The 19,096-nt window shown below is 43.7% G+C and overlaps 1 protein-coding gene across 2 annotated transcripts in view; it reads left to right on the top strand.

Moving 5' to 3' along the window:
• Positions 1 to 19,096, top strand: part of sez6b (seizure related 6 homolog b) — a 151,751-nt gene that overhangs the window by 75,558 nt on the left and 57,097 nt on the right. For both annotated transcript variants that reach the window (XM_028465518.1, XM_028465517.1), the window contains exons 2-3: positions 4,252 to 4,761; positions 15,876 to 16,009. In XM_028465518.1, coding sequence (XP_028321319.1) covers positions 4,252 to 4,761; positions 15,876 to 16,009 — 644 coding nt within the window. The remainder of the gene's footprint in view (positions 1 to 4,251; positions 4,762 to 15,875; positions 16,010 to 19,096) is intronic.

The raw sequence follows: 19,096 nt of genomic DNA, 5'->3' as shown, positions 1-19,096 counted from the left end.
AATCCTGCCCTCCTTTTCAGAGCAGCCGACAACAGCTCAATCGCCAGTGCAAACAGCAGTGGGGATAACGGGCACCCTATGTCGGATATAAAATTATCTGAAAAGAGTGGAATAGGACAGACAACATTTGCAATTTCAATTTCTGCAGAACCCATTCCAATAATGTTTTCATTTGTGACTTTTCAAACATAATACAATTTTTTTGGAAACATCTCAGAGAAGGCCTGGGCAGTGTGGACAGCTCACCACAGGGGGTCAGGGATCAGTGGGACAGTTCTGTGATCTTACAGCATCCCAAAGGTATGTTTGTAAAGGAGGGAGAAGACGGATGTTCTTCCCCCATGTGGAGTTGTAAAAAGAGTTCGTACTGAAAATTTCAAAGAGTTGGGTCAGTCTTTTCGGCTACGTTACTGGGTTCAAAAGGCCGCATAGTGGGGTTAGCTATGCACCTCAAAGTTGCTGGGACAGTTGTTCTGTAAACAGTTTGAGATAAAGAAACAGACTCATTGGTTAATTCCTGTGAGGAAGAGGGTCTTTAGGCTTGATGTGGTTTGGTTCCCTACAATATATATATAAACATTTTAAATTATTATTGTGTTTTTTTAACACACACACACATTTATCTTACCTTTCAAAAAGTGCTACCTTAACTACACCATGAGTGGAGAATTATCCTTTCATTATTAACTCATAAATCATTTTTTGTTTTTTTAATTTAGTTTAATTTAATTAGATTTTTCTTTCCAGAGCCAGGGGGTGATGTTAGAATCCCTAAACGGTTGGCCATCTATGTAAAGCTTGTCTACGACCAGTTTGGAATTTCGGCCTCTCTGTTGGTTTTCTTTGAAAATAGGATACAGGGTTTTTGGACAGTCATTTATTTCTCGAGGGAATTGATCATTCATGCCGAATTGTGTACCTTTATGTTCCCAATCTTTACCTTTAACCTGGATTTTCTGTTGAAAGTGTTCAAATTTGGCAATGATAGGACGTGGGTGATTACCTCTGCGTGGACAAAGACGATGGACACGGTGAAAGGTGATGTTTTTCATGGTTTCTGCCGGGATTTTAAGCGCAGACGACATGAAGTTTTTCAGCAGAATCTCTGGGTTGTCGTTGGGGGTTTCTGGAATGCCTAAGAATATCACTTTGTCTCTCATACTGGGAACCCCAGCTGGAGCCGTGTGCCTCCGCGATATCCATGAGGGTCCCCATCTCTTCTCCCGCTGCAACGGCCACAACATAAGGGGGAAGATAGGGGTCCTGCTCAGACAGGCTAGCTTGGTGTGCTAGTTTTCTGCGGAGGCTTTTGACTGTGAACAGTGCACAGTGCTGAATGAGTGGATGAAATCTGTTCCCTCTTCAAATCGCCATGTGCATGAGGGAGGTCCCTCATAAACAATAATAAACTGTAATTCACACAATCTACAGGGAGAACACAGATTTCCTGTAGTTTTACAATATGTCTCTGTAGAAAATTCATGCTAACTACTGCAATCATTTTTTTACCCATGATGCATTGTAGTACACAAGTTACTGTATATTCTTACTGTAGAAACAGCAATTGGTTACTGCGTGAGTAAGCTCTCAAGGGGTTTTTATTCAATAAATGAAAAGGGGACATATCATGCTAAATCCACTTTTGATATCTATCGTTGATATCTTTATATTCTGTTTTGGTCCTATTTTTCAATCTGTTTCGATTTTTCGATTCTCTATTACGTTTTTTCAACAATAACGTCAGTATTTGCAGCGGAACTGGCAAATTAGGACATCGACTCCAGGCCCAACACTTTAAACAATCCGCCATTTTCATTTCTCGCTTTTATTTTGTAGTCCAAGCTCAAGGATGCCGAAGTTACGAGAGGATAAGTCAAAATGTTCGGTTGTTGGATGTAGTAACCCACACGCTTCATTACACCGTCTCCCAGCATCAGAACCTTTTTGAAGTGCCTGGTTGAGTTTTATTTTTCACGGAAATGTACCCACATCTGTGGGTGAGGTAATTTTTGTGTGCGCGAAGCACTTCAAGGATGACGCTAGCGTCAAGCTAACATCACGAAATGCATTTTAATACAGTCTTTTCGGAGACAAAAACGGCAAAATGAAATGACTAATGAAAACTTTAGACTTAAATTAAATCACGTAGGCCATATCATCAAGAATCTAAAATGAGCACACAGCGGTAAAATATGAAGATGGAGCAACTGCTAATGCTAACAAAACAATGACAGGGACATCTTATCATCACACTTTTTAGCGTTATTTACAGCTTACCGAAGTGCTCTGTTCGTCGTCTCCAAAGATAGAAGGAATTGAACCCTCAATCAGACGAAGTCTTTCGGCAAATCCTTCTTTATACTGGCGGAGGTTGCTGAAGCAGCGTTAGCTCGGCGCTTGTGTTAGCTCACTTGTTAACATCCATATGAAGACGTTCTGTTGGTTCATCATCATTTTCATCTCGCTCCGCTGGGTCCGACTCTGGCTCGAACATGTAAGGCTGGATGGACAAGTCTTCTGTTGTTGACATTTTGTAAATAACGTGTGAATAAAAAGTTTCCGCGCCGCTACATAATCGTATCTCTTCTATCAAACTACAAAAATGGCCTAACAGGGTGTCACCTCTGCAACCTGGAGAGGGGGTGGGGTATGAAGTGTCTCATTTGCATTTAAAGAGACCGCACCAAAACGAGTTGCTCTCAGAAGCACATCAGAAAAGTGGTAGAAAAGGGGCCTGTGGAGCTATAATAATGAGGAATTCAGACCCAAGCATTGCAGTTCCGCTTTATATAGACCACAACTTTATGATTTATATGTAAAAAGGAAAGATTTAAAAGCATGATATGTCTCCTTTAAAACATGATATAAGCACCACAGACTTATTTTATCGTAACCTTACCTAAAGTAAACCAATTATAGACAGTGGGCAAAGCGGAGTGGCAACCACCTTGTTTTGTTTATCTTTCCAAGAACTGTTATTTGTTTATCTCTGTTGGTTTTAATATTGGCTGTGTGTCAAACAAATTCAGCAAACACTATATAGGAAGTACATCCCACTAAATAAAACACTTTTTTCCTCATCAACACTTGTAGGTGACTATTTTTATTATTATTATTATGAATTTCTTTATGTGCCATGGTTTCTTATATTGTCTTGTGTTTGTCTTTGTCTAATAAAATCAGGTTGGTTACTGAGAACCAGTACTCTTTCACAGTGACAGTCCTAACCAAAAGGCGTCATCAGGGCAAATACAACAAAGCAAGTGTACAAAGAGAAACATCAAAAAACAACCATGATTAAAACATGTAAAACTGCTGCAGCCCAACATTATCGAGGTAACAATCTGTAGTTCATATTGAGGTCACTGTGTGGTAAATCATGGCTTATTCATCCTTCCCTTACACATTCCTGCTGTATTATAAAAGAAACTTTATACAAATTCTGTTGTTTGAGTGAAATAAATATGGTTAAATGGATGGTAATTTTTTTTTAACTGGCACTTTTCTTGATTGCACATAGTGATAATAAAGGTTTGTTGTCCAAGATACTCCTGCAGAGTTTTGGTTCCTTTGTGAAGAGTATTGTCACATTTCAGAGTTGAGGATGAGGAGGACCCAAGCGCACAAACAGAATCAGGCAGCAGGCAGGTGTAATGTTCAAAATTGGAGTATTTCTAAATACCCTACAGGGACAAATAAAGTTTTTTCTGATTCATTTTAATGACAAAACTAAAATCCAAAGGTTACACAAGGAAATTCAAGGAGCAGGGTACAAGCCGCAGTGGGACACGAAGAGGTTGACATTCACAATAATCCAGCAATTCTGTGTCCGAGCACTCAGCTAAATAGTGAGGGAGGCCTGATTGGGAAGGGGCCACACCTGGGTGCAAAACATGAGGCAGCTAATCATTAACAACCCAAACACAGACATTTCTGGGAGGTGGAGACATGAGCAGGAATACCTGGGAACGCAAAGACAAGGTTGACACATGGAACAAAAACTATAATGGGAACTAAACAGAACCAACAAAGACTTACAGAACAAATAGAGGACCACAATGGCTACAGAGAAGTGACAACAAAACTAAGTATTTTATTCTAGAGAAGAATAGCTGCAGCCACAGAGCAGAAAGAGAATGGAAAGGTATTCTTTACTTTTGCATTGCATGTAAGAATAATAATTAATTGACTAAATCAGCATTCATCCAGCAACTATTGTTTGTAATCCAAATCGTATTTCTTTCCCTACAGCCTCTGTCTCCAAGGATGAATTGTTTGTTACCTCAGCGGACACTCAAGTGGGTAAGGACACCATCACCTACAATGTCACCAGAGAACTACCAGTTTCTTCAACAACTCCTCCCACCAATGACCTGAATCATAACCCACTGTACAGAAGCACCCTGCAGCACCAGAGAATGCTCAGATCACCAAGTCATCCAGGCTACCTTCAAGACAGTAGAGGGTTGAACTCTGAGCCAGCTGCCCTTCCTTCAGCACCCAGTGCTCTGTGCAGTGTTGGTGATAAAAGTTCACAGTGTGAGAAGGCTAAAAGCGCCAACATGACAGCAGCTGCCCACCATCTAAAGACCTTCATGCCAAATACTCACACCAACTCAAAGGATCAAGGAGGATCTACCCAAGTCACCTCTTTCACTACTGCCGCCACACAGAACAATACTAAGCCAGGAAATGATAACGAGAAGACGACCACCACAACCATCAGGTCCACCACTATCATCCCAGTTACTCAGAGTTCAGGTACGACTCTTTCTACTATATGACCACTCAGTCGTGAACATTTTTCATTGTCACAATGCATTTGCTTTTACGCTACTAGTACAGTGCCCGTCGGAAGTATGCATTCATGTGGGAGCATAAGGAGTATATTTACGGGTGCAAAATGTGGGTGCAATTTTCCTGGTTTAATTCTATGAGACATGCGCATGATGAATGTGTAGTTTTTTTATTCATTTTTATATTTTTTTCGTTTGATATATTTTTTGGAGTCATTGTGTGTGTTTTTGTAGCCTTTTGTATATTTTTGTGCATTTCTGTTGTCGTTTTGTGTACTTCCTGTATAAATTGTTTCGTTTTTTGTTTTACGTCATTTGTGCATTTTTTGTATAATTATTGTTTTTTGTTGCATTTGTAGTGTGATTCTGGAGTCATTTTGTATCTTTTTTTAGTGTAGTTTTTTCGCATCTCTGTTGTCTTTTGTGTATTTTTTTATATAAATCATTAGTTTTGTGTATTTTGAGTCATTTTCATATTTTTGTTGTTTGGTGTGTGTGTTTGGGAGGGAGGGGGGGTGAAACCATTCTAAATTCATGCGTACCAGTCCATCCACGTGTACCTGCCTAACTTTCACTAAACTTAATTATTTTCAGTAGTTAGATGTAGTGGCAGGTGTGACGTGAGTGAAGCTGCAGTAATCATCAGGTGACCTTCACTATGTAGCAACATGTAAACACTTAGATCTGACTCAGAGCGTAACACTGCACTACCACCCTATGGACGGGTGTCGTGACACAGACTGTAACCAGACTAAATGGTGGTCCGTTGTACACTCACATACCTGCACATGTGTCACGTAGACGGTTATCGATAGTGAAGTGCACCTGATCAATGTGTGTGTGTGTGAGACTACCTGGACTCTAATCTCCTCCGTTGGTTCCCACACATACGCCTCGAAGAAATGTGCAGCTTTCAACACAGCAGCCATTGCCGTCAATAACTTCCGGGTGAGGTCTGTCCGGCCTAAATAGCGTACGATCAAACTAACATGAAAATAAACGTTTCGAAACGTTAGGGTTAGGGTTAGGGTAGGAATAGTAAAAAAAGAAAAAGTATGTTTCCTAAAGAGAAGCCCACAGAAGCTCTGGCACACACCGGAAGTGAGCTGTGCTGTGAAATAGATATAGATGGCGCGCTAGCGTCCCCTCACACCCTGAGGTCAAAAATTTAATAGGTTTCATTTCGGGGGCCGTCCAGAAGTGAAATAAAATTAGAATAAACATTTTGAAATGACCAAATTACTCCAAAATGACAGATACACGCACTCGGGGTATTTGGAACCCGTCGATCGAGTTTCAGGTCGAACTGGCAACACGTCGGGGAGATATTTGCTCCACACACACACATCCCCACATCCACACACACATCCCCACGTCCCCACAGACCTCCTTTGCTTTTATAGGTAGATATTGTCTTCTTTGTGTCACTTGACAAGTAGGGGGACAGATTATGATACATTTTAGTGGAATAAATTGAGGAAAAGAAGAGACTTTTGTCTCATTAAAATATTTTGTTGGATCTTCTCGTTTTACACTTTTACAGGTCAACAGGACCAGCTCTCCGTCCTTTGGATAAGGATTTCTAAGTTAAGGTATTACCAAGAAATCACAAAGAGATTAGTTTAGGCTGGTGGTGAGGTGACACGTCCGGCTTCCGACTTCCCGCATCTTATTTTATGCTCCTGACAGAGATGTGGCAGAAGGACCAAGAGATGGTTCACCTGAAGGAGCTACGTGTATGCCGTGTTGGCTGCTCCGCTTTAGGGAAGCCCTGTCCCGGGCGCCAAGGCGGAGGTCTTGCTGCTGTGTACCAGGACCTGGGGTGGCCCACCGCGCTGAGGAGGTGCTGGCGTCTGTGCTGGGGATGGGGTGGGGATGATGCTGTTTGTGGGGGTTGGCGCTCGCTGATCCCACGGATCTTCTGTAGCTCTGATGAGATGTTGTTCAAATGATCTGAGCAGGTGAAGCTGATTAAAGCTGATGACGTTATCATGGAGCGCAGCTGTGCTGCATGAGAAACGGAGTTTTACAGGCACAGAAAAGTTAAACGGGCACTGGTGGCTTTGTATTTAGGAGTCAGTGATGATTTACGCAGTTTCTTTTGGCAATTTTAGACCGTGTTTGGGTGGTTTAGGCAGTGCTCAGTGCAGTCAGGACAGGAGGGATGAGATCAGTGCACCTAATGAGTGCTCCCCGAAACATTTCCCCATTTAAAAAATAAAAAATAAAAACGTTCCTTGCCTCACGGTGATGGCGTTTTATGTTGTTTTTGTCCATTTCCGTTTTTAACCGTTTTCATTGGTCAATTCCGTGATTCTGTCCGCGATTCCGTTAACATAGATTTTATAGGGCCCTATCTTACCTCTTTAATGGATTGCCTGTCCCATTTAAAGCAGTGGCTGAGTGAGAACAGTTTCCAATTAAACTCAGAGAAAACTGAGACACTCATTGTTGTCCCTGTTATAGTCATCCCTGGTATTGAGCGTGTCACCTCAGAGTTATCTTTGATAAAGACATGCCTTTAGTGGAGCATTCAAGACAGTTAAAAAAGAACTGTTTCTTTCAGCTTTGTGATATCGCCAAGCTGGAGACTATTATTCATGCTTGGATTATTGTAACAGCCTCTTCACCTGCCTAAATAAGAAGGAGCTGACCCGTCTACAGTATGTTCAAAACTCTGCAGCGAGGCTCCTGACCCGCTCCAACAGGAGAGACCATATTACTTCTGATGTCTCTCCATTGGCTCCCTGTTGCCTTCAGAGTGAAATTTTAAATTCTGGTCCTGACTTTCACAGAATAATCTAATACAGCCCTACACCTCAACTCGGAGCCTGAGGTCTTCAGGCCAAAACCTGCTAATGGTCCCTCAAACCTGTCATAAAACCCAATGAGACAGGTTTTTTAAAGGGGACATGCTTTTCACCCATCTTCATTTTTTCTCAGAGTCCCAAACTCGCCTGTTTTTCAGAGTTTTAGCCCTCTGAAAAGTGACTTTCTGAGCAGTTCTAAAATTGGACTGTTTAGGGGCCTACTTATGCATATTCGTGACTGGGTGTGTCTACAGACGTTAACATGCCTGCATGCCCCGCTCTTTGACGAGGGAGATCAGTGATCACCAAAGCTATTTTATTGTGCTATCCACACACTGTTGTTATTGTTTTCAGCCAAAAAAACCTGCACATTACAGTAAAGCACGTGGCTATTGAAGCGGCAGTCATTCAAACTCTCACTGGAGTGTTGAGCTGCTAAGTCACTTTCTTCTCCTCCTCTGCTCTTCTAACTACAGGAATAGTGCATTTCAGGTGAAAATCATTTGTTTTGTCTAACCGCTGCATCGCATTGTGTCACAAACACATCAGATCATACAAGGCAATAAAGTGCGCTGGAAACCACAAAAGCAAAGTACATCTCATGAACAAATAGTGTTTACACTACAGTGTATGTTCACCGTGGAGGTGCGGCACCGACAGCGAGCAAGTTTTGTATTTCGTTTTACCGGTAGCCATCACTCCTTTGCTAGCAAGAAAAAAAATTGGCGGACTTTTGCAAAAGTTTTCATCTGGTTGGAGGTGGAGTCCATGAGTGGAGATACCAGCGGAGGGGAGGGTATTTTCTTTCCCGACTGCACTTGTGATGTCACAAATGTAGAAAATTTGAAACGGAGCTCTTTTCTCTGTGTTGTAAGACTTACACAAACCACAAACAAAAGACTTCATTGATTTATTTCACATTTTGTGTGCCGTGTGGACGCTCAAGTTACCTTATTTGCAGACGTGGAAAGAGTACTGAAAATGAGTACTCAAGTGCAAGTACTGTTACTTTGCTTAAATTGTACTCAATTACTAATTAACTAATGTACTAATTATTAAATACTGGTGTTAAATACTTAAGTAAAAGTACAAAGTATGCTTCTCAAAAACTATTCAGAGTAGTAATTACTTTTTAACAGATGGATTTTTTATTGCGCTGTCAGTAGCAGGCATTCAATTCAATTCACCTGTATAAAATATTAACAATTTGAGCTAATCTTTGATTGTTAGCATAGTATACAAGAGTGATAAATTTGGTTAAACTTTGCAGATGTATTGCTGTATTTATTATGTATTCATTTAAGTGTAAACCAATTTTGAATGGTCATTGCAAAAAATCTATTTCTGTATACATTATAAATTCTGTATACTATCTGTAAAAAGATTATCGACTGATGTATCAGTATCGCCATCTCCATCTCCATCTTCTTCCGCTTAGCCGTTTCCAGGTCGCTGGGGCAGCATCCTCAGTAGGGAGGCCCAGACTTCCCTCTCCCCGGCCACTTCCTCCAGCTCTTCCGGGGGGACCCCGAGACATTCCCAGGCCAGCCGAGAGACATAGGGAGGCGTTCAGGGGGCATCCTAATTAGGTGCCCGAGCCACCTCATCTGGCTCTTCTCGATGCGGAGGAGCAGCGACTCTACTTTGAGCCCCTTCCGAATGACTGAGCTTCTCACCCTACTCTAAGGGAGAGCCCAGCCACCCTACGGAGGAAACTAATTTCGGCCACTTGTACCCGCGATCTTGTTCTTTCGGTCATGACCCAAAGCTCATGACCATAGGTGAGGGGTGGAACGTAGACCGACCTGTAAATCGAGAGCTTCGCTTTTTGGCTCAGCTCCCTTTTTACAATGACGGACCGGTGCAGACTCCGCATCACTGCAGACGCCGCACCAATCCGCCTGTCGATCTCTCGCTCCATCCTTCCCTCACTCGTGAACAAGACCCCGAGGTACTTGAACTCCTCCACCTGGGGCAGAACCTCATCTCCAACCCGGAGAAGGCACTCCACCTTTTTCCGGTCGAGAACCATGGACTCGGATTTGGGGGTGCTGATTCTCATTCCGGCCGCTTCACACTCGGCTGCGAACCGATCCAGTGAGAGTTGAAGGTCACGGTATGTTGGAGCCAACAGGACCACATCATCTGTAAAAAGCAGTGATGCAATACTGAGGCCCCCAAACCGGACCCCATCAACGCCCTGACTGCGCCTAGAAATTCTGTCCATAAAAATTAAGAACAGAATCGGTGACAAAGGGCAGCCCTGGCGGAGTCCAACCCTCACCGGAAACGATTTCGACTTACTGCCGGCAATGCGGACCAGACTCTGACTCTGGTCATACAGGGAACGAACAGCTCCTATCAGGAGGTTTGATACCCCATGCTCCCGGAGGACCCCCCACAGAAATCCCCGAGGGACACGGTCAAATGCCTTTTCCAGGTCACAAAACACGTGTGGACTGGTTGGGCAAATTCCCATGACCCCTCAAGGACCCTGCTGAGGGTGTAGAGCTGGTCCACAGTTCCACGGCCAGGACGAAAGCCACATTGCTCCTCCTGAATCCGAGGTTCAACTATCCGGCGGACCCTCCTCTCCAGTACACCTGAATAGACCTTACCGGGGAGGCTGAGGAGTGTGATCCCTCTATAATTGGAACACACCCTCCGGTCCCCCTTCTTAAAAAGGGGGCCCACCACCCCGGTCTGCCAATCCAGAGGCACTGCCCCCGATGTCCACGCGATGTTGCAGAGTCTTGTCAGCCATGACAGCCCCACAACATCCAGGGCCTTGAGGAACTCCGGGCGGATCTCATCCACCCCCGGAGCCCTGCCACCGAAGAGCTTTTTAACCACCTCGGCAACCTCAGCCCCAGAGATAGGAGAGCCCACTCTCGGGTCCCCGGGCCCTGCTTCCAGATTGGAAGGCGTGTCGGTGGGATTGAGGAGGTCTTCGAAGTATTCCCCCCACCGATCCACAACGTCTCGAGTCAAGGTCAGCAGCGCACCATCCGCACCATACATATTGTTGACGGTGCACTGCTTCCCCCTCCTGACACGCCGGATGGTGGTACAGAATCTCTTCGAAGCCGTCCGGAAGTCGTTCTCCATGGCCTCACCAAACTCCTCCCATGTCCGGGCTTTTGCCTCGGCGACCGCCGTGGCTGCACTCCGCTTGGCCCGTCGGTACCGGTCTGCTGCTTCCGGAGTCCCACAGGCCAAAAAGGCCCGGTAGGACTCCTTCTTCAGCTTGATGGCATCCCTCACCCCCCGTGTCCACCAACGGGTTCGGGTAGTCGCACCGACTACCTTGCGGCCACAGCACTGATCAGCCGCCTCAGCAACAGAGGCACGGAACATGGCCCACTCGGACTCAATGTCCCCCGCCTCCTCCGAGACATGGTTGAAGTTTTCCCGGAGGTGGGAGTTGAAGCTCCTTCTGAGACTCTGCCAGGCGTTCCCAGCAGACCCTCACTATACGTTTGGGTCTGCCAGGTCTAACCGACATCCTCCCCCGCCATCGGAGCCAACTCACCACCAGGTGGTGATCAGTTGACAGCTCCGCCCCTCTCTTTACCCGAGTGTCCAAGACATGCGGCCGCAAGTCCAATGACACGACTACGAAGTCGATCATCGAACTGCGGCCTAGGTCGTCCTGGTGCCAAGTGCACATATGGACACCCTTATGCTTGAACATGGTGTTTGTTATGGACAATCTGTGACGAGCACAGAAGTCTAACAACAAAACACCGCTCGGGTTCCGATCAGGGGGGCCGTTCCTCCCAATCACGCCCATCCAGGTCTCACTGTCGCTGCCAACGTGAGCGTTGAAGTCCCCCAGCAGAACGAGGGACTCCCCAGAAGGAGCACTCTCCAGTACTCCCTCTAAGGAATCCAAGAAGGGTGGATACTCCGAGCTGCTGTTTGGCCCATAGGCACAAACAACAGTCAGGATCCGTCCCCCCACCCGAAGGCGGAGGGAGGCTACCCTCTTGTCTACCGGGGTAAATTCCAACGTACAGGCACTAAGTCGGGGGGCAAGAAGTATAGCCACCCCGGCCCGGCGCCTCTCACCATTGGTGACTCCAGAGAAGAAGAGAGTCCAACCCCTGTTGAGAAGGCTGGTTCCAGAGCCCTTGTTATGTGTCGAGGTGAGACCGACTATATCTAGTCCGAACTTCTCCACCTTGCACACAAGCTCAGGCTCCTTCTCCGGCAGAGAGGTGACATTCCACGTTAGTTGAGGTATTAGTAGTGCTACAAAAAATAACTTGAATTAGATAACACATGATCATGTAGGTCAACACGTACTAATTGCTCATTTCTTGCAACACATCAAGCAATTTTTAAAGACCCAGAGAATATTTTCTACTATGACTATCTGAAATCTGACACCAGATTCTGAAAGACTACTTTCATCAACAAAAAAAAAATTGTTTCTGGCTGTTTTGTTCTTTTGTAATCAGCCGTTGAATAGAGCAAGTTTTACACAAATCTTCAGTTTCAGAGCAAAAAGCTGAGAAAAAAGCCTTTTTGTAAAAAAAAAACCTGTCAGTGACTTTAAAGCTTTTTTTTTTTAATTTAGTGACATCTCTAACATCTGAACATCATTTCCTTATATAAAGCTAAAAAAAAAACACTGAGACCGGGCTTTTGATGGCAAAATTATTATTATTTACCTATCTGGGTCAGAGTTGAATGGATTTCTCACTGTATTTTGGCGTTCCTCCAACTTTCTCTCCCGTCAGTCTGCACACACGCAACTTCCCCCTCCTCCCAGACATGCAGAGTGTCACTGCTTACCCCGTTTTTTTATGGTTTTATCTCACAATCGCCACATTATCCATGAATAACACACTTGCTCTGGTCGGAGTGTGCGCTGCTGGGAACGTCAGCTCTGCACGTAGCGCCATTTTCTGTCTTGTAAACGCCTTTCTTTCTCCCTCTGAGCTCCGATGAGCATGGATGATCTCACATCCAAATGTGCGCTGCTACTTCCTACATGTCACCTATTATTTTGCTATCTGGCTCACAGGCTGGGGGTATTTTGTACCCACCTCCACTTTGATTTTCTTCTTCTGTGTTCTGTTCTGTCAGAAAATTGTTTCTTGTGGAGTGATTGTCTGTCTGTCTGTCTGTCTATATAATTTGTAAATACTGTTTGTACATCTGTAAATGTTTCTGTAAATAAAAAAAAAAATGACCCGTTTGACACGGTTAGTTGATGGTTTTATCTCACGATCGCAACATTATCAAAAATCCACTCAAGTCCACACATGTTCTGTGTTAGTTTGTGGAGCTGTGAGCTGCTGGATATTTCACAAAATTACTTCATAGTGCCATAATCTCCTTCATCCCTGCTTCTCCCTCCTTAGCTAATGGTAGCATCAGTGGCTAATCTGTCATCCAAAGGTGCACTGCTGCCACCTTCAGGGCACCAGTTGGTCACTACATCAACAGAGAAGCCTGATATTGACGAGTTTTCTCGTCATTGGCACTGAGTGAGTTTTAACACACGTGAAAAATAAAAAAAAGCAATATCATACAAGTATAGCTGTAAAACCTCTTACCACAATGTGTTTTTTGAGATTAGACGCTGAAATCTTGCATCTGGACGCTGTCTCTGTACATGAAAAATCCACCAGGTATGGCCACGGGCACTTGTCCTCACCCTCCGTCTGTTCTTCCTTCTTTTCAGTGTTGACAGTGCCGTCTTCTGTCTCTATTTTGGCTTTGTTGTCTCTAAATCTTCCTTCCTACTCCGCTGTATAGATATGCTACCTCCAGAAACTTGTACCTACTGCTGCAGTGCCGTTGTCTTTTCGTTGCGTCATAGATTATATGGCGCGGTCCCGATCGGACGGCCTGTATGGTGGCCAGGAGGTGCCAAACAAATGTACATTTCAGAACAGATTTGAATATTAATTCAAATTGTAATACACGTACCCCAAAAATCTACTTAATTACAGTAACGTGAGCATTTGCAATTCGTTACTTCCACCCCTGCTCATTTTTGTTCAAAAAGACTGCAAAAGTGGATTTTTCATAATATGCCCCCTTTAAAGCTGTTGTGCATCGTCTCTGGAATAAACTTCTGTCCTTGCGCTCCCTTGACTTTGTGGAGACTTTTAAAAAGCAGCCAAAGGCTTTATTGTTTTGAATTTCATTGTGTTCACTGTAAAGCTCTTTGTGACCTCTGTCTGTGAAAAGCGCATATAAATCCCTTCCGTATTACCCCCATATCATTTTGAGGAGGTGGACTGGGTCATGATGTCATTTTTGGGGGGCTGTCTAGAAATCATGAAACATGGAGTTTTCCCAACGCTTGTAAATGTCATTGAAATTTGTGAAAATGATAAAAACACCTTTGTTGATAAACAATGTAACAGGTTGATATGATCAGATTATTGATCAGATTATTGCAGTGTCCGAGTCACAGTTAAAATCTCTCCTTTTTTCCCCTTATATTGACGATAGGTAAAAGTTTGTTTTTGTGGAAACCCTGATTTTATTAACTTCTTCCATTTCTGCATTCAGAAATTATCATCGCATCAGCATCATCTGTACCTGCTCTAAAGCATGACCGAGTGTGATGTGCTTAAGGTTTGAGGAAATAATCCCGCAGAGTGTCCTGCAGAGGAGACAGAGATGTTTGCAGTGAAACAGAACCATTGGCTTTTTACATAATAAGCAGTTTTAAATATAAATTGTTTAATGCCCTATGGAACTGATGTGAGCGAGTCCAAACTGAAGCTGAGCCTCATTTAAATATGTGTGGGAACAGTTTCTGGTATCTATCCTCTCATGGGCATTTCACCAACCTCCACATATGACAGCTTGTTTCACTTATTGGACTGCTCTATGTTTCACCTGCTTATACTTATACATCTTCACACATTATACAACCTTACCAGTAAGTTACCGATGACATGACTCCTCTGAGCGCTGACAGGTGTGACACAGAGTGGCATCAACTGTATTTATATAGCGCATTCAGGTTGTGGGATTGTGTGATTATGGGTTAATTTGAATTATTATTAAGTACGTTTCTGCGGGGTTTGGAAAACATAGGAAGAAGGACCAAATACAGGATGTGATGGCGCAACTGTGAGTAACAGGGCATCGGCACAAAGCAGTCACACAAACTGTCGTCTTACGCCAACGAGCACACACACATGAACACACCCACACACCAAGTGGTTTATCTGTCATTTTTAATCATTTATAATAACATTTCTGGGGGGGGGTTGAGGATTTCCTTTGGAAAATGCGTTTTTCTGACCGACCGACCGTTTTACCTGCGTGATGTACAGACCAGACCCAATTAAAATGCAACAATGTTTCAGATTCACTGCCTGAACCGCACCTAGTTCACGGGACTATATGTGTGAAAGCACCCTTAGGGTTCAGTGTCTTGTCCAAGGACATTTTGACAGGTATAGCACTGGGGTCAAACCCCCAACTTCGCGAAAACGACCCCTCTACCATCTGATCCACAGTCAACCCTAAGTGATTGTAGGAGGACTTTCAGCCCTTTCACAAACACTATAGATTTTTTCAGTGCTTGACTTTAGTAACAATGAACAATGATTGCTTACCAAGGGGTAAGCAAATCTAAAGTGCAAATGAGTTGCACTTTAGATTTCATCCTACCTCACCTTCTCTTTTTAAGGCTAGTCTGTGGAAAACCTTTGAAGAAGGTCATCTTTGTGCTCTCTGTCCTACTCTTGGTCAGTCAGTCAACCATAGAAGGCCTTTAAGAAACATTTAGCTTAATTTGGCAAGAACAGTGGAACTTAAAATAAACATCCAAAAAGTACAGTGAATTAGTGGAAGCTGCTCTGAGACACACCCGCCATTGATCAAGTCTTCTGATGACACAATGATGAGACAATGGGCCGGGCTGAACAACTTTCTCAAATCCACTGCTAAGCAGGGTTATGGGACAACCAATTCAAAGCACTTTCAGCAGCATTAAACACACAAATCTTAACATAATCTCAAATTTAGTTAATTCTTTGTGAAAATTCTTGTACTCTCAAATATAAGTATAATGTAGCTTGCCTTTGTATGTAAAACTGAAAACAAAAAAGATTTTTTTTTTCATTTCTGGGTACACATACTACACTAATTTACTCTAATGCTATTTTGTTAAAGGGGAAAGAGCATTGTTTAGTCCACATAATTACAACATAAACTGGTCTAGGTATAAGAATATTGTACCAATGAATTAGTACGACCAAGACATTCACTGATTTGGTTGTGCCTGCAGTTCTCTGCCAGATGAATCTGACGATGCCTGAAGGATATATCGAAGTTCCACCAAAGTCCAGCTCTTCTTTTCAATCCACCACAGACTGCAGCTTCATCATCACAGTTTACATGGGTTTTGGAGTAGAAGTTCAGGTAAGAACAAAGTCAAACCTATACAGGATTTGTTTCTCATGTACTTGCAAAATGTGAGTTTTGTTGCTTAACACACTGTTTATGTTTGAACAGTTTCCAAAACCATCTGGAAAGTCATATACTGTACATGTCATTTAATTGACATGTATAATTTGGAGAAACATTTTTATTCAGAAAAAATACCACACAACAGCAGACCAACAGTTGGCTGTATGAAAATGGTTGTTTGTTGTGTAAACAACAACATAATGTATGAATAAGAACAATGTTTTTAATTGTTTCCCAATATCAGTTTAACAGAAAATATGAAATGCCACAAAGTGCTGTCCAAATGCTTTGTTTCTGTGTGTCCCATTTTTTTATGGTTTTATCTCACAATCACCACATTATCCATGAGTTCCACACATGCTCTGGTTGGAGTGTGCGCTGCTGGGAACGTCAACTCTGTACGTAGCACCATTTTCTGTCTCGTAAACCCCTTTCCTCTCTCCCTCTGAGCTGTGATGAGCATGGATGATGTCTCATCCAAAGGTGCGCTGCTACCTCCTACATGTCACCTATTATTTTGCTATCTGGCTCACAGGCTGGGGGTATTTTGTACCTACCTCCACACCCCCCCCCCTCCTTCCGACATGCAGGGATGACCTGTTTGGCCCGGTTAGTTGATGGTTTTATCTCACGATCACAACATTATCAATAATCCACTCAGGTCCACACATGTTCTGTGTTAGTATGTGGAGCTGTGAGCTGCTGAATACGTCACAATATCACTCTGTAGCGCCATAAACTCCCTTCTTTTCCTGCTTTGCTGGGTAGCATCAGTGGCTAATCTCTCATCTAAAGGTGCACTGCTGCCATCTTCAGGACATAGTTGGTCACTACAACAACCCACAGCATAGATATTGATGAGGGACCTCTGCCAGGGTGTTTTCTAGTAATCCCCGTGAAAAAATGCAAATGACGAGATATCTCGTCAATGGCACTGAGTGAGTTAAAAGAGACTTCTATTTGAATATAGAGACATGGGACTGTCCCTACTCTCAGATCGGGAACGTGCATTGACTTTTGACGAGCAGCTTGAGCAGCCAATAGTAATGCTTAAAACAGCTCATGGGCTCACCCTGTTGGTAGAAAGATCTCTGATTGACTGTATTTCTAAAGCTCATTTACAGAGCCAAGAAAAGGAGAAGAGATTCACTGTCCACTCAGAACACTTCAGATTACAATATGCTCAAAGATGATTATGGATTTTTGACCAAATAACACACACAAAAAAAAAAACACTGCAGCTTTAAGTCTTCGGGGCCCACTGAACCCTCTCTCTGCCTCAGCAGATGACACTGGGACAACAATGAGCAACCTTACAAGAGTTTTAATTTGATCAAATAGGCCTTAGAACACACCCCCTGAAGAACACCAACAACTTCACTGCTGGACTGGAAAGAACACTTTGCTTTCAGGCTTAAGATGGCGCCAGCATGTACCGGCTGCCGTCTGCCAGCTGTGCTGGAACTTTTGTTTGTAGCCGCACTGATCGGTTTTCTGTACCAAATCATCACTACGCTGATAGTTTACGACCGTCAGGCACTTATTAATCTTAATCGTTCACATGAGGTACATCTGGGCTTCAGCTCTAAGGATCAAACATCCAGACTTCCTCCTCACTACCTGACTACCTGCTGCGCTCACCTGTCCTCCGGAGGAAGCGTGCCAAAAAACGAGGTAAAAGTGGTGGAGTCCTGTTGAGGATAAAGGCGTTCTAGAGGTCAAATCCTGGGACTGATCTGGATGCCAGTTATCACATGGATTAAGGTGGATTCAGCCCGTGGCTCCCGTGTGTCTGGTGTCCGGCTTGCGTCACCTGCTGCTCGAAGTGCTGCTCCGCCGACGCCGTCCCCGGAATCGTGGTGTGGATCATGGGTTGCTTCGTCCGCTGCGCCGCAGCTCTCCACAGGCCGACGAGGAAGTGACTCTACGCCTCGGCTTGCAGAATGCTAGATCGCTAGCCAACAAATCTGACCTCCTGAAGGACCTTTTCATGTCCCACGGGTTGGATTTGATGTACATTATGGAAACATGGCAACGGGAGGACAAGTACATTCATCTTTATGAGCTGTGCCCTCCAGACTGCTCCGTGTTTGGAACTCCACGGCTTACGCGGTGTGGAGGAGGATTAGCGCTCATGTACCGGGACTATTTCAGCTTGTGACTGTTGGACATGAACACCTTCAACTCCTACGAGCTCCAGATTTGTAAGGTTGGAAATGAACACTCTTTTTACTGGGTTTTAATCTACCGACCTCCTGGTCCTGCTCGTTTATTCCTGGATGAATTCTCTGACTTCATGTCATCTATTGTTAAGCTGGAGAGTGTATTAATTCTTGGTGATTTTAATCTGCATGTTGATAATTCCTCCTGTCCTATGGCAGCTGAGCTGATGTCTCTTATGGACTCTTCACTTTGTGCAACATGTGTCAGGTCCAACACACACTAAAGGCCATACTTTAGATTTGGTCTTTTCTTTTGGTTTAATGATTGACCATCTAGGAATTGAAGACATACAAATAAGCAACCATTGCTGTATCGTGTTTAATCTGTCAATCACACTGGCACGGGCTACTTCCAATGTGAAAAAGCGGAAACGGATTCTTAATGAAGCAGCAATCAGTGGATTTTCTGCCTCTTTCGATCCAACTACATTTGCTAGTTGTGATGATGTTGACACTTTTATGACAAACTTCAATAGCCATTGTCTGTCTGTTTTGGACACAGTAACACCAGCTAAAAATACCCCAGGCTCTAATAAGAAACCTTGTCCGTGGATGAATGAAGCTATTTTTAGCTTTAGGAGAAGCTGCCGGAAAGTGGAACGGTTGTGGAAAACCATTAAACTCGATTTGCATAGACTCCATTTAAAAGAAAAGATAATGGAGCTAAATGAAATAATAAAGCGCGCCCGCTCGGCTTATTTCACTAATCTTGTTTTGCAAAATAAGAGAAACTCCAAGGTTTTGTTCAATACTATTGAAAATCTTGTTGCACCCTCACCGTCCCATGTGCCTGTACACACACAGGAGGACTAACAAT

The sequence above is a fragment of the Gouania willdenowi genome, chromosome 13 (genome assembly GCF_900634775.1).
Source record: "Gouania willdenowi chromosome 13, fGouWil2.1, whole genome shotgun sequence".
NCBI lineage: Eukaryota > Metazoa > Chordata > Actinopteri > Blenniiformes > Gobiesocidae > Gouania > Gouania willdenowi.
Note: the sequence above shows the minus strand (reverse complement) of the source record. Positions and strands in the feature narration are given on the sequence as shown.